We start from the raw sequence: 13,929 nt of genomic DNA, 5'->3' as shown, positions 1-13,929 counted from the left end.
TGACGACTGATTTTAAATGACACTGTTTTGGCAGATGCTGTAAAACAAGACACTGAATCTGAAGGGTAGTACATGCCTTGGAGGAAAAATGACCAGGGTGCATTCAGTTTTGGTCAATGCGCGTATTGAAGGATCGTGCCAACTGTGGCCATTCGTTATTGGCAAGGGCAGATAGCAAGTCTGCTTCAAGAATACGAAAGGCCTCCTAGTCCAAAAGAAAGCGTGGATGACAGTTCATCTTCTCAATGAGTGGCACCGGGCATGAAATGTCAAACTTGAGATGCTGCGCCGCTGAGTTTGTTTTCTTGTAGACAAGGGCTTTCTATGAATGGCATGTTAAGATTCCACGATCAGCGAAAACGTATTTGACCCAAAAATTCATTTGGATGGTTCTTTACATCACAGTTTGAATTTAACACAACCACTGCATGCCCCATCCACACTTTGCAGAAAGACCCACTGAGGTAGTGGCACGTAAGATTCATCACTGTGCGATTCATGGGTTCGCGCTGAAGGTGTTTCATTCGTGCTAGCATGGTTACACATGTTTGGAGATGGACTTGGGATGTTCTGCAAGCTGACAGCAACTTTCAAAACTAAAAGCGTGTGTGTAGTGTCGGCAGTCACCGCCGCAGGGGCTGGAGGGGAAGAGTTGAGAACGAGGGTCATACTCGCTGCGAGGCATCGGAGCGCTGAGCGGCACACAAAAGACGCCCGGACTTTTTAAGGCGGTCGAGAGGTGAGAATAACTCATTCCAACAGTAAACCGGTTCTAAAACATGACACAACAGATCGCCTCGCTCGTTGCCCCTGTACGAGGATCATCCCCCGCGGCCAGGCACGTTCACGCACAATTCGCAGTACAAGTGCACTGATGGCAGCACGGCAAGTACAGTGAAATCTCGATGATACGAATCTCACGGGGTCACGAAAAATATTCATATTAGCTGAAATTCGTATCATCGAAACACAAACTAGCTAAATTAAACAGTCAGAGGTGAACGCACTCAGGCATGCGCACGTAAAAAGCATTTACAGTATAGATCACTTATAACGTAACTGTTTATAGTGCAGAACTGGCTACAACGCGGCCTTTTCCGACTCCTGTTTACCCTCCCATAGAACTCCATGTATACGCATACCGCTTACAGTGCAGCCGCGTGAGACGAAATACCGGTCATAATGCGGCTTCCGCTGGAAAATCTCGCCGACAAGGGCGGTAGCGCGCACGCTTTTTAACGAGGTGCGCCCACCGACGGGAGAGCAGATCAACGAAGGCGATGCGGAGGAGGAGCATGAGACGTGGAGCATGAGTTTAACGTCACCGCGCGCCGGATGCACGCCTTCACGCACAGAGCGAACGCACAGGAGAGAGCGAACGCGACTTCCGTCACGGCCGGGCGCGCCAGTCGAGCCCGGCCCTGCTTCCGTCGCGTGAAAGGCCGGGGGGGGGGGACAGATTTCACTGTGTGGAACTAGCGGCATTTTTCAAAATAAGAATGCACAACAAGCACTTCGACGCATGCTAGGCACAAAGCAGTGTCACGTCTGGCACACGTGGGCTTTTAGGGTTAGCTTGCGATTAGTACTATATTTACTCGCACATTGATTGCACTTTCTTTCTCAAAAATTTGCACAAAGTTGGGGGAGGGGGGTGCGTTTATTATGTGGGAAAAAAATTTTAAGTGATTTTTTGTCCTGCAGCCACCTCTAAATAAAAAAGTCGCAGTTTCACCCGAAAAGCGAAGCATCGATCGCGATAGCAAATTAGTAGACAGCTATATGAAGTAACAATAGTAGCTTTATCGGCCGTATAAACTCGTAAACATTTCCTTACTAACTAAATTAACGAGCACGTTGTCACGTGCGCACAAGCAAACATGGGCCGGTATTTTGTAGCGATGCCTTATGACAATCGATATTCTATACTAGTCTTCTCATCCACCGCTCACGGCCGGCTGATCCTGTTAAAAATGCGAACGGACCGTTGCTCTGACCACTGACAAAGAGCGATAAGTGCGAAAAGGCATCGCTACAAAATACCGGCCATGAACACATCTCCCTCGATGACCATGGAAACTCGCTGTCAAAATGCTGGAGTGAGGAAGTGCAGCAGCAGCAGCAGCGAACAAATGGTGTCTCTCGCTTCAACACAAACTAAGCGGTGAGAACACAGTGCACACGAAGCTGAGCCCTCGGCGCACCTAGACTCTGTACTCATTGCAGATCACTTTCAAAATAGGGCCCACGTGGCCGTGCCATATGCAGCAGCCGCTGGAGTGGAACGTCCGCCCTCCCTCCCCCCCCACCCGGTGCCTCGCGCGCGACGGATTAAGGCGTGCTTCTTCCTCGGTTTCCTCCCTTGCGTGCGCTAGATTGAGCCACCATCGTCGGCTATCCCTGGCACGCTTTCACTCCGACATAGTACAGCATATGGCGAGCGGCGACGATGTTATCGCCCTTGGACTACATATGGAACATCACGGTGACAGTGACCGCAGAAATGCACCTGGAGTGTCCATATAATTGCTATCGCAATAAAAGTCTGTATGGTTTGGAGTCTGAGGCGTTTTGCTGTGCCATAGAGCAGGATTCAACGCCTGCGCATCAACTTTTGTCAATTCGACACAGCCTTGGAGAAGCAAATTGGTATGTTCCCACTTTTCACGATCTCAGTAAAGCCCCCGGGATGTGCAGAGATGGAGATCTCAGATAAGCTTCGGATAGGCATAGTATTTCATAATTTCGAGCTCGATATATCCGGGTTTGACTGCACATGTGCAGCACGTTGGCATGCTGAAATGATGGGATACAGTGCATGCTCGTACAGCTTAGACCACTTATAATGTAACTGCTTATAGTGCAGAATCGGCAAAAAAGAGTCACTTTCCGACTCCCGTTGAACCTTCCACAAAACTCCATGTACTATATATGCACATCGCTTATAGTGCAGCCGTGTGAGATGAAATACCAATTATAATGTGGCTTCCGCAGGAAAATCCCGCACACAAGCGCGGCACCGAGCACACTTCTTCACGAAGTGCGCCGGCCAATATGAGGAGGAGGTGGAGTGGTGGCAGTGGGCGCGCAGAGCTGCTTGGTCTACGTGTTTTGCACGTAAGCAGCCTTTAGAAAATGTTGTTTTGGTTATAGTGCAGTACCACTTACAGTGTGGATATTTGCGACTCCAGAGACTTATGCTATAAGCGGTCTATGCTGTAAGCATGGTAATGATAAGTTACACTTGAGTGTGTATTTGCGTCTGAACTGTTTCATCTCACTGTATTTCACGTCCATTAATTCAACCCTGACAGGATACGGTGCCCTGCATTACTGCACCTTCATTTTTTCCCACAACTGTGCCTCGATCTCATAAAACTGTGTCCATTGGAACCCCGAAAAAAAAAAAAAAAAATCGCAAGAGCCGAGAAATTGGAAAAATTGAGAAATGAGAGTAGTGGTGAACTGTGCACTATTTTACTTTAATTCTTACGTGTTAAAAAAAGTAGCAGTTTTGCCCGAAAGCCGAAGCATCAATTGCGATAGCAAACTAGTAGACAGCTATACAAAGTAAGGATAGTAGTTTTATCGTCGCCGTATAAACTTGTAAACATTCACTTATTAACTATATTAACAAGTACGGTGTCAGTGCGCACAGGCAAACCTGAACACATCACACTCGATGAGAGCGGGCATGCACTTTCGAGGAAACGTGGCATCAGCAGCGAGCGATGTGAACTGCGTGCCGTCTATCGCTTCAATGCAGACGGAGCACCGAGAACACACAGCATGCACAAAGCTATGAGCCGCCGACGCACCTACACTGCCTAGACTGTGCCCCCAACGCAGATCGCTTTCAAGATACGGCTCGCGCAACCTTGTGCCACCGCGCAGTACGCAGTTGATGCCATAGTGCAACGCCGGCCACTATCCCTCCCTTCCCCTCCCCTGTGCCTCGAGCGCGACGAAAGAAGGCACGCTTCCTCCCCGCTTTCTTGCGCGCGCAAGATTTAGCTGCAGTCGTCGGCTCCCCTCACACGCTTTCACTCGTACATTATTCTAGCACCGTGCACTCGCACATACAGCATACGGCGCGCGACGACGCTGTTTACTTTATTACAGCACCATTTTAACAAAAAACTAGCGCAAAAAAGACACGGATGAGCAAGAAATTACAAACATGGGCACTGTGTTTGTAGTTTTTTGCTCATCCACGTCTTTTTCGCGCTAGTTTTTTCTTAAGATGGAACCACACCAACTGGCCCAGCTCTCAGTTTTGGTGTTTATACGGAACATCATGCGCCAAAACCAATTTTAGGGCCCCAACGCATCATAGACACCATTCTTAGATAGCAAATACGGATTTCAAAGGCCATGCTTTTGCTGGCAGAAACGAAAAATACGTCATAGGTGTCACTCCGGCCACTTTGGGCGGCCAATCCCATGGTCAAGCCACCAAGTCAAGCGGCATGAAAAGTCAACATGGCCGCTCGGGCCGACGCGGGGTGGCAGTTCGCAATGCATGACGCAGGAACGATCCCACAGTTGCGACGCAACAGTGGGGTTACCAATGCATTGGGTCCTATGGCAGCTATGCCAGGACTGGCCGAAAATGACGCAGCACCCGGGAACGTAACAGTGGGGTTCTACTGTATTCTTGCGAGGAAATCAGAGGTTGGCTTTCCCACAAAAATCCATGACATTGTAGCTGGACTCTTCTTGTGCCCTATCCGGAACCAGATTCGAAATGTGGTTCCTTTAGGCGCTATTTATTTCTGTCATTTAAATATTTTTATGTACCACATTTCTTGCATCCTCAGTATCAATAAAATCAAACTGCAGTTTTAAAGTCACAATTTTTGTGTATGTTTCAATGTGGTTAAAAGTGTGGACTCCATGCCTGAACACTGAAAAAATGCTTTAGTTATGAGAATCAAACTGACCGATTTACATTGAACATACCAGGAAAACACACAGCCATTTTAGAATGCGCCTGGCATAAATCCTTACTGTCAAACACAATATAAGAATGAGACCAGGCATATGACGTACCAGTGAAAGCAGAAAAAAACAAAACAAACTTGATGTCTTATTACACAGCAGCTCTTCCAAACACAATTTGCTTGTAATAAAAGATAATTTTGGTGCAGGTTTGCTTGGAAATTATTGCAGATATATACAGCACATTTCAAACATAATTAATTTTGTAAGTGCTTGTAATCCAAGGCAACATGTAGGTGTAGATGCAACGTCTGAAGGCTGAAGGGGTAACGCAATGTGATTAATTGTGCTGATTAGGCCAAAATGAAAAACAAGAAAGGCATCCCACCTGGATTCTTGAGCTCAAGCCAGCAAGGCCCTTTTAGCTTTTGGTTGATCAGTAAAGCTTCCAGGCTTGATGTGTTCATTCCAAAAGCAGCACTAAAGGACTTCCCACTCAAGTCACTTGGCAGTGCAGGATAGTGAGCCTTGACATCAGAGAAAGAAAAATGAGGAAACACAAAAAGGAGACAGTGAAACAAAAAATGTCACAGTTTCGCCCTAAGGGCGAAGCAATGATTGCGATAGCAACACAGCAATGTCATACGAAGTAAGGTGAGCGGCTTTGGTAGCAATATGAATTGTAGTAAACATGAGCTGATTAAGTAAGCAGGTGTGCTGCGGCGTAAGTAGACCGACAAGAAGAGAGACTCAATGACCATGAGAAGGCGCGTGTGAAACGGTGGTGTTGATGAGAAGCGCTTCCCGTGGGCTGCGCGTGCGAAGGGACACACCTGTAGCGCTGCACTGCCGATCCGGGCAGCATTGCATGTGTAGCGTGCGTTGGAAAATGTGGCCTGACTATTACTAACTGAATGAACAAGTGTGGTGTGAGCGCGCACAAACAAACATGAAAAGATCACACTGAATGACTGCAGACAACGACTGTCAAAATGCTGGCAGCAAGCGCATACGCCGCAGCGGGCGAAGGTACGTGCGGTCTATCGCTGCAACGGTAACTGAGCGGCGAATGCACAGCGCATAAAGGTCAGAGCCGTGTGGAGATAAGAGATGGTGCGGGCGAGCGACGAGTGCGGTTGTTGGCAGAATAGAAGTGCCCCCGCTCCCTCCGGCGCTGGCTTCCCGCTTCCTTGCTTGCGCGTGGGAGATTGAGTGCGTTCGCTCTTCGTGATAGCGCGCGTCCCCGCACGCTTCCGCTCAGGCATACGGCGCGCGGCGAAGATTTTATCTATACGGAACCTCACGGCAACGCCGACGGCAGAAATCCGGTTGAAGTGTCCATATAATTGCTATCGCAATAAAAGCGTACATGCCCAAAGCACACCAGTGTTGCAAATTCATACTTACAGGATACAGGATCTCCAAGTACCTGGCTTCCGCAGGAACACCCTTTTTTCCGAAAGCATAAAGCTTCGTGGTAACCTATGGAAATGTAGGACACAGTAAAAGGCAAGTCGACATCGATGCATGCTACACAGGTTCCACAAGGCAAATTCAGAGGCAACTATATAGTAAAACCCTGTTAACGTTAAGTTGCAAAAACTGGGGAAAATTTCGAGATAAGCGAAATCACAAAAATATAAGCCCCTGGCTATGCATAGAGTAGACCGTGCATAGACCACGTAGACAATTCGCACATAGATTATGGCATAGCGTGTGGATGCACATAGAAACTCAGAGCACGGCGAATAAGCAAACTGATGACGCTCCGCGCACACGTGAGCATGAAAGTTGCAGAGGTCACGTGTACGTTCTGGCACTTATCGCGCTTCGTCAGAGGTCAGAGTGACACTCTACCCACATTATCAATGAGATCGCAGCCGGCCGTGAACGGTGGATAAGAGTGGCGTAGAATGAAGTGAAATTTGCTACAAACTTGGCAATATTGCATCAGCGCACAAAGTATTGAAACCTTTGGGTAATGACTTTTACCTGACATTTTCGCAGTCGTGATAAGAGGTGAGAAATAGATGGAGTTGACACTGACCCAGGAAAAATTTTGACTTGACCGACATTTCGAGATATCAGAGTTCGAGTTAACGAGGGTTAACAGTAAATGATGTGGCATCCTACTCCAATATTCTCTTTGCTTTATGGCCTATATAAGAGGTTTTCAAAAGTGGAAATCCCCAGGCATCATCACATTTCATAGCTTAAAATGTTTAAATGGTCCATGACATCAACCTATTCAGCATGAGTGATGCAATGCTTCCATATGCATTCCACAGCAAGCTGGCAAAATTTCAGTACATTCAATGCAATAGAAAATTTTCATTTTAAATTTTTTGTGTTGCAGTGGAACTATACAGCAGCAGTCTGGCAACACTGACGTGGGACAAAATGAAGTGCGTTCTGCACGATCAATGTGCGTGATATAAGTGTAGTTCCATTTTTTGCATGTGCATCTCGGTGGTCAGCCTGAGATAGTTTCTTCAGGTGTTAACTGGTTTGAGCTGTTTTTTATCACGCAATTAAAAGAATTGTGGGCACAACTTGTGCAACAGTGACACCCTCGCTGCGCTGTTGGGTGCCAGAGTGTGTGAAGCAAGGAGAGTCCAATGTCGTTCCTGAAGTTTCCAAATCAAGCCTTATGGAACATAAGGCAAAGGAGCTGACCATGGTACGAAACACCTGGCCGTCTTTGGACTCTTCAATGTTGTGCTCTAAACACTTAACATCACAAAGTTACATGCCCAGCCTGAGCCTTCTCGTTGAGTTTGGTTTCTGCTACAGCTCTTGCATAGCAGTAGACCTATCCACCTCAGCACAGCGCATACATGCCGGCAATGTTTCGGGGCAGATGACACAGTGGTGGCTCCGCACTTCTTCATTTCACACAAGCCATGCCGAAATGGTGGTTGATATCAATAGGAGGGGCTTAGAGGCAGTGATTTCAAATTGACATTATGGGTGCTGAGAACTTACTTTTCTGGTTTGTATAAAAGCAAATTGGCCCTCTACTCTCATTTACAATGATAAACTGAAAGTAGTTGGACGACCATGGCATGGCCCTGTGAAAGGAACAGTGGAAAGCAAACCTATGGGCCAAGTTCACAATCTTACCTTCTGTATTACTAATTTTTTAAATTTAACACCAACTTAAGAACATAACTAGCAAAAGGAAAAGGTAAAAAAAAATGTCACAGTTTCGCCCTAAGGGCGAAGCAATGAATGCGATAGCAACACAGCAATGTCATACGAAGTAAGGTGAGCGGCTTTGGTAGCAATATGAATTGTAGTAAACATGAGCTGATTAAGTAAGCAGGTGTGCTGCGGCGTAAGTAGACCGACATGAAGAGACTCGATGACCACGAGAAGGCGCGTGTGAAACGATGGTGTTGATGAGAAGCGCTTCCCGTGGGCAGCGCGTGCGAAGGGACACAGCTGTAGTGCTGCACTGCCGATACGGGCAGCATTGCATGTGTAGCGTGCGTTAGAAAACGTGGCCCGACTATTACTAACTGAATGAACAAGCGTGGTGTGAGCGCGCACAAACAAACATGAATAGATCACACTGAATGACTGGAGACAACGACTGTCAAAACGCTGGCAGCGAGCGCATACGCTGCCACGGGCGAAGGTACGTGCGGTCTATCGCTTCAACGGAAACTGAGCGGCGAATGCACGGCGCATAAAGGTCAGAGCCGTGTGGAGATAAGAGACGGTGCGGACGAGCGAGCGACGAGCGCGGTTGTTGGCAGAGTAGAAGTGCGCCCCCCCCCCCCCCCCTTCGCGCGCGCTCCCTCCGGCGCTGGCTTCCAGCTTCCTTGCTTGCGCGTGGGTGATTGAGTGCGTTCACTCTCCGTGATAGCGCGTATCCCCGCACGCTTCCGCTCGGGCATACGACGCGCGGCGAAGATTTTATCTATAGGGAACCTCACGGCGACGGCGACGGCAGAAATCCAGTTGAAGTGTCCATATAATTGCTATCGCAATAAAATAACCAAAAACAGTAGACTCCCAATAAGACAAATGTGAAGTTTATCATGCAATCTTTTCAAGAGTTTTGAAGGAAGCCCATTGTACATGAATGTAACCTGATGAAAAATATGCAATAAAAGTGACAATAATTTTTTAAAATGAACTGCAAGTGCTTATAAAAACGTCTAAGTTCATTACTTATTTTCTTTTTGCCAATGTGCTCACTGTCTTCAGGCCAATATGCTCCTTTGAGATGAAGCACATTAAAGATGACCACTTGATCTGTTTATGAGAATCCTGTTTCAAGTTGTCGCATGCCATGTAAAAGTAATTTCCAAGGTGAATTTTACAATGCTTACCAATGAAGGAAATTCCAGAATGCACTATGAATAATAACATCCAACGACACAACACAACACATGCTCTGACCTATGCAACAACAAAAGCAGTAAAACAAAAGATCATAACAACGGGTGTTATGGCAAGATCATATCTTTTCATCTAGGCAAACTTAGATATTACACACACTGCGTACTAAAAAAGAAAAGGAACTATTAGTCCCGATCAAGCTCGTATACTGTCAAGGACAACCTCAAGGCCGAATTGAGGAAGCTATGGGTAAGTGGTAAGGCAAAAATAAATCTAATCAAAAATAGCAACTTGACATAATGATGGGTATGCAATAATTTAGTTTAGGAAAGGGAGCAGAGGTGGGCAGGCCATTTAACACGTAGAACTGATAAATTTTCAATTAAAGGAACAGCATGGGTGTGTAAAGAATGAAAAGATGGTTGAGGGAGGCAGATGATCAGATGGAGAAATAGTATTAAGAAATTTGAGGGCACAGGGTGGGTGCAGGTGACACAGAACAGGGGGTAATTGGAGATCTTCGAGAGACGCCTTTTTATGGCAGTGGACTTAAAATAGGCTGCCGACGATGACTGACAGCACACTTGTGCTGGAGGGTTAGAACATCTACAGAGATGTGCAGTGTGTTTGTCTGCAAAAGAGATCAAGCCAAGTGGACACACTGCCACATTCCCCTGAATTGGCTCTGCCAGAGTCAAGGCAACGTTCTGGTCTCTGCAGCTGGCATTAGCATTGTGTGCACACAAATCAGGGTTCCCAGGGTGTCTACCAAGTTGACATTTTCAGATTCCCTGAGTTTTCCAGGTTTTCCCTGAGTGATTTTGCTAAATTCCCTGAGTGAAACGGAACTTTCTTTTACATCAAGATGGGCTGACACCATGTTGCCTGATGCTGTCACTCTTTAGTAAGCATGTTAAAAAAATGCGAAGCATCAATTGCGATAGCAAATTAGTAGAGAGCTTTACGGAGTAAGGATAGTAGTTTTATCGATCAGCTGTATAAACTTAGACATGCAGCAGCACCAGCAATGCGCCGAACTGTTGTCGACGCCGTCGGCGTTTTGCCCGCGTTCGCACCGAACGTGCACGGCGCTGGTGACTGTTGCCTGTGCCTCTGGGGGCGGCTCCGAAGTTTTCGACGAGATCTGAACGGGACACTTGTCGAGCAGCGTCCGAAGTCTTTACCACCTTCTCGCCTCACCACATTTTTATATAAATACGCATTTGGGGGCGCAGCTAAACGTCGCCTCCCCTCCCTCCCTCCATTACCACAGCTTTCGTTCCCTTTTAATTAAATTACAGCTAATTTAGGGACGGGCGATTAGTGGATTTGAGGTTCGAAGCGAGTATTGATTTGGTCAAATAATTTCGAATCGAATAGTTTGAACAGTATATATTACATATTACAGTAAAACCTAGTTAATTCGAATTTCACGGGATATAAAAAAAAATGTCCGAATTATCAGGGTATGCCGAAAACAATAAGCAAATGCTTACTACGTCAGCACGATTTTATTAGTATAATGTATGAGCAAATCCTTTCGCTATTTAGCACGAAAGCAGTGCGGAAGCTGCAATTCTCGTCATCTTGTGACTGATTAGCTCTCGCAGCGGCGATTGAGGCCTCGCGACTTCCTTCGCAGCACGTCTGCGGCGCGCGCCATCATTTCCGACACGCTTTGCACTACCGCGCGCACATCCCGATAATTTTTTCGCCAATAAGCTCACAGCCAACGTATCGCACGTCCATCGTGATGTAGCCGGTGCGCTTCATCCTCGACAGCTTTGCCCCGAGTCAAACCGAAACAACTGCTTGACGCAACCACGGCCTTTATCGACACGATTATGAACGGCGACTTTGCCCACGATAGCGGCAAAAACGCCCGCGTCATGCCGCGAGCGGCAACGCATCATGACGCGCGCGGCAAAAGCGGCAGGAATCGGGGGTTTTACAGCTTGCCGAGGGTGCCGAGAGCGACGTCACGGAGCCAATGGCAACCGGACCTCCGCCGCTCCGCGCCGGGTTATCAATCGACGATTGTCGTCTCTCGCGGTTCTATCGAGGGATTTCTGGACGCTGTCCGATCGCACCCTTTTCGCTCACGGTGATTCCGCGTTCCGAGAGCGCGCGAGATCATATCGCGCTGCCGCGCGGCGAGACGCGATAGCCACGGTGGACTTCGCGGCAAGGCGCTGACGCGCGGCAACTTGCCGCTAGTGTGACCATACCCGGCCGATGCACGCACCGAGTCAGAACGAAACTACCGTTCCCTGCAACAACTTCAGACGAAATCGCGGTCGCTATCTATGCGATCATGGATGGCCACTAGCAGTAGCGCACCCAGTATCTCTGCCAGGGAGGGGGGGGGGGGGGGTTGACAGCTTGTCAATACCATCTAAACAGCACTAATTTCGATTTCTTCACGGGAAATTAATTGTCAAAAAAATGCGCTTTTTGCGAGTGTGCAGACGATTGCGCGTCTTACATCTTAGTTGCAGCACTCAAATGCGTAAGGAAAGAAAAGGGGTTAAACAAAAGGGGGGGTTAAGTCGGCCTCAGGGGGGGGGAGGGGGGTTGCAACCCCCGAATACCCCCCCCCCCCCGTCGTTGCGCCACTGGCCACTAGGCAGCTTTTTAGGCACGCGGCCGACGTGCGCATTGAGTCAAAACGAAACTAAACGAAACCGCTGCGAAAGAAACCGCGGCAGCTATCGACGCGATGATGGGTGGCGACTATGAAATCCCGCGGCCAACGCAATAAAGGCACAAATAGGCACGAAGCGTTGCGTCGTTGCTGTCATTCATTCCTCTGGACGATTTCTTGCTCAAGCTTGACTGTTATTGATTTATCTTTTGTGTTGTTTGTTCTTGCTTCGTGCTGCTTATATTTGCAACTTGTGTACGCTCTACAACTGTATAATTCCCCACTCCTGCCATAGCCCTAACAGGGCTGCAGTATGTAAAAATAAATAAATAAATAAATAAATAAATTCACGCACGATTTCCGCTGCTGACTATGGCCATGCGGACTCCGCCGCTTCGTTTCGGTTGTGCGCTAGCGCCGTTTCTGCTCTTCTGCGTCGCACATTTCAGGCTCTTTAATGCAAAAACATATAGCCTTCGAGATTTATGGTTGATGTATGGTAGCCATGACGTGAAGCAAAGCATCCGAGATTTGCACCGACCGTCCGTGGCTTTTGGCTGCCTATTCGGGACCGCTGAATAATTCGAAAATATTGAATCCATGAATTCGAATCGAAGCGAATAACGAACATAGAATTATTCAATGAAATATTCGACAATACCCTATATTCGCCCATCCCTAGAGCAATTTTCCCTGATAGAGGCACAAATTCCCTGAGTTTTCCCTGAGTTTTTCCAGAATATTCAAAATCCCTGAGAATTCCCTGTTTTCCCGGTTGGTAGACACCCTGGTTCCTGTTGATCAGCTGTGTGCATATTACATCGTGGTGCACACAATCGTTTGAGAGGAACAGAGATTAAACGTCAAGCTAAATCTATGTAATCCTTTCTTGGGGTGTTATCAAACACCCTACGGTTTTCCTTCAGTCTGATCTCGTGCACCATCGAAGTGCGTTGCCTGCAACGCCAGCGTTCCAAGACATTATCAGCGCAACGCTAAACCTTGCTATTGCTTTCAATGCTGTGCCTTCAGGCAAAACTGTTTTTTAAGCGAAGCTTGTGTTGCCTCACAAGTGTCAGTGGCAGTGGTGCTGTCACGCTAAAACCCTATCGAAAACCTGTTGAAAACTTGCGTCTCGTTCACTTGGTATATACCAAAATTGGCATGGAAGGCTACAAATGTATTACTAACATGACTGATATCATGATGTCAATAACATCACATGCTTGTCAGTTACGTCATGATTAACAATAATAAAATCACATGTGGCGCATACCCGCATGGGATATGCGGGTATGAGCCAGGGACAAGAAAGAAAGAGAAGGAAGGGAGGAAGGAAACCAAACCACTGATTGGTCGTTTGGTGTGTCGTGGGGAGGGAAAGGGAAGGAAAGGGGGCTGGCGCGAGCTAAGCCGGGCTTCTCTCGCCACAGATCAGTTTTGGCGACCGGATGCGAAGGCCGCGTGTGGTGTGTTCCACCGAGGAGCAGGCTGCGTTTGAGCAACGGTGCTGCGAATTCGCTTGGGAAAAGGCATACCTGCCAACCTAGCAACATGAAAATTCGGGAGACTGCCGTGCGAGGGGGGGGGGTCAAGAAAAAAATGTTGCCGCTGTGCGAAACGGCGCACATGGTATAGAGTCCATACTTGTCACGACTTCACGAAGTGACAAAGCACAGAAACTCCGTCGTGTATGATCTCAGAAATATTTGCAAGTACTTATTCTTGGCTTCTGAAAGTGCCATCAATCGTTCCAACTACCGTACTTTCCGGTGTATAAGACGTGCTTTTTTCCAGAATTTTTTGCCGGTGCGTCTTATGTAAGTTTTTTTCCTGAAAAACTGCCGTCAAAATCGGATTCAGTGTTATGGCCACGTAAAGCGTGCTGGTTAACTTAATTGCTACGGGATCTGTGCCCGCTATCGAGGTGCCGGGTACGTTCTTCTCGTGATCGGGTTCCCGAGCGCCGTGCGAGGACAGAGCAGCAATGCAAG

The 13,929-nt window shown here is 47.5% G+C and overlaps 1 protein-coding gene across 1 annotated transcript in view; it reads right to left on the bottom strand.

Annotated features, from left to right (window-relative positions):
- The window catches only part of LOC119441919 (DNA polymerase alpha catalytic subunit), a 123,207-nt gene that overhangs the window by 92,200 nt on the left and 17,078 nt on the right, over positions 1 to 13,929 (bottom strand). Inside the window, exons 12-13 of the mRNA XM_037706583.2 lie at positions 6,349 to 6,423; positions 5,330 to 5,468 (exon numbers count right to left, since the gene is read on the bottom strand). Of these exons, the coding sequence (XP_037562511.1) occupies positions 5,330 to 5,468; positions 6,349 to 6,423 (214 nt within the window). The remainder of the gene's footprint in view (positions 1 to 5,329; positions 5,469 to 6,348; positions 6,424 to 13,929) is intronic.

This window comes from Dermacentor silvarum, chromosome 2 (assembly GCF_013339745.2).
Source record: "Dermacentor silvarum isolate Dsil-2018 chromosome 2, BIME_Dsil_1.4, whole genome shotgun sequence".
Lineage (NCBI taxonomy): Eukaryota > Metazoa > Arthropoda > Arachnida > Ixodida > Ixodidae > Dermacentor > Dermacentor silvarum.
Note: the sequence above shows the minus strand (reverse complement) of the source record. Positions and strands in the feature narration are given on the sequence as shown.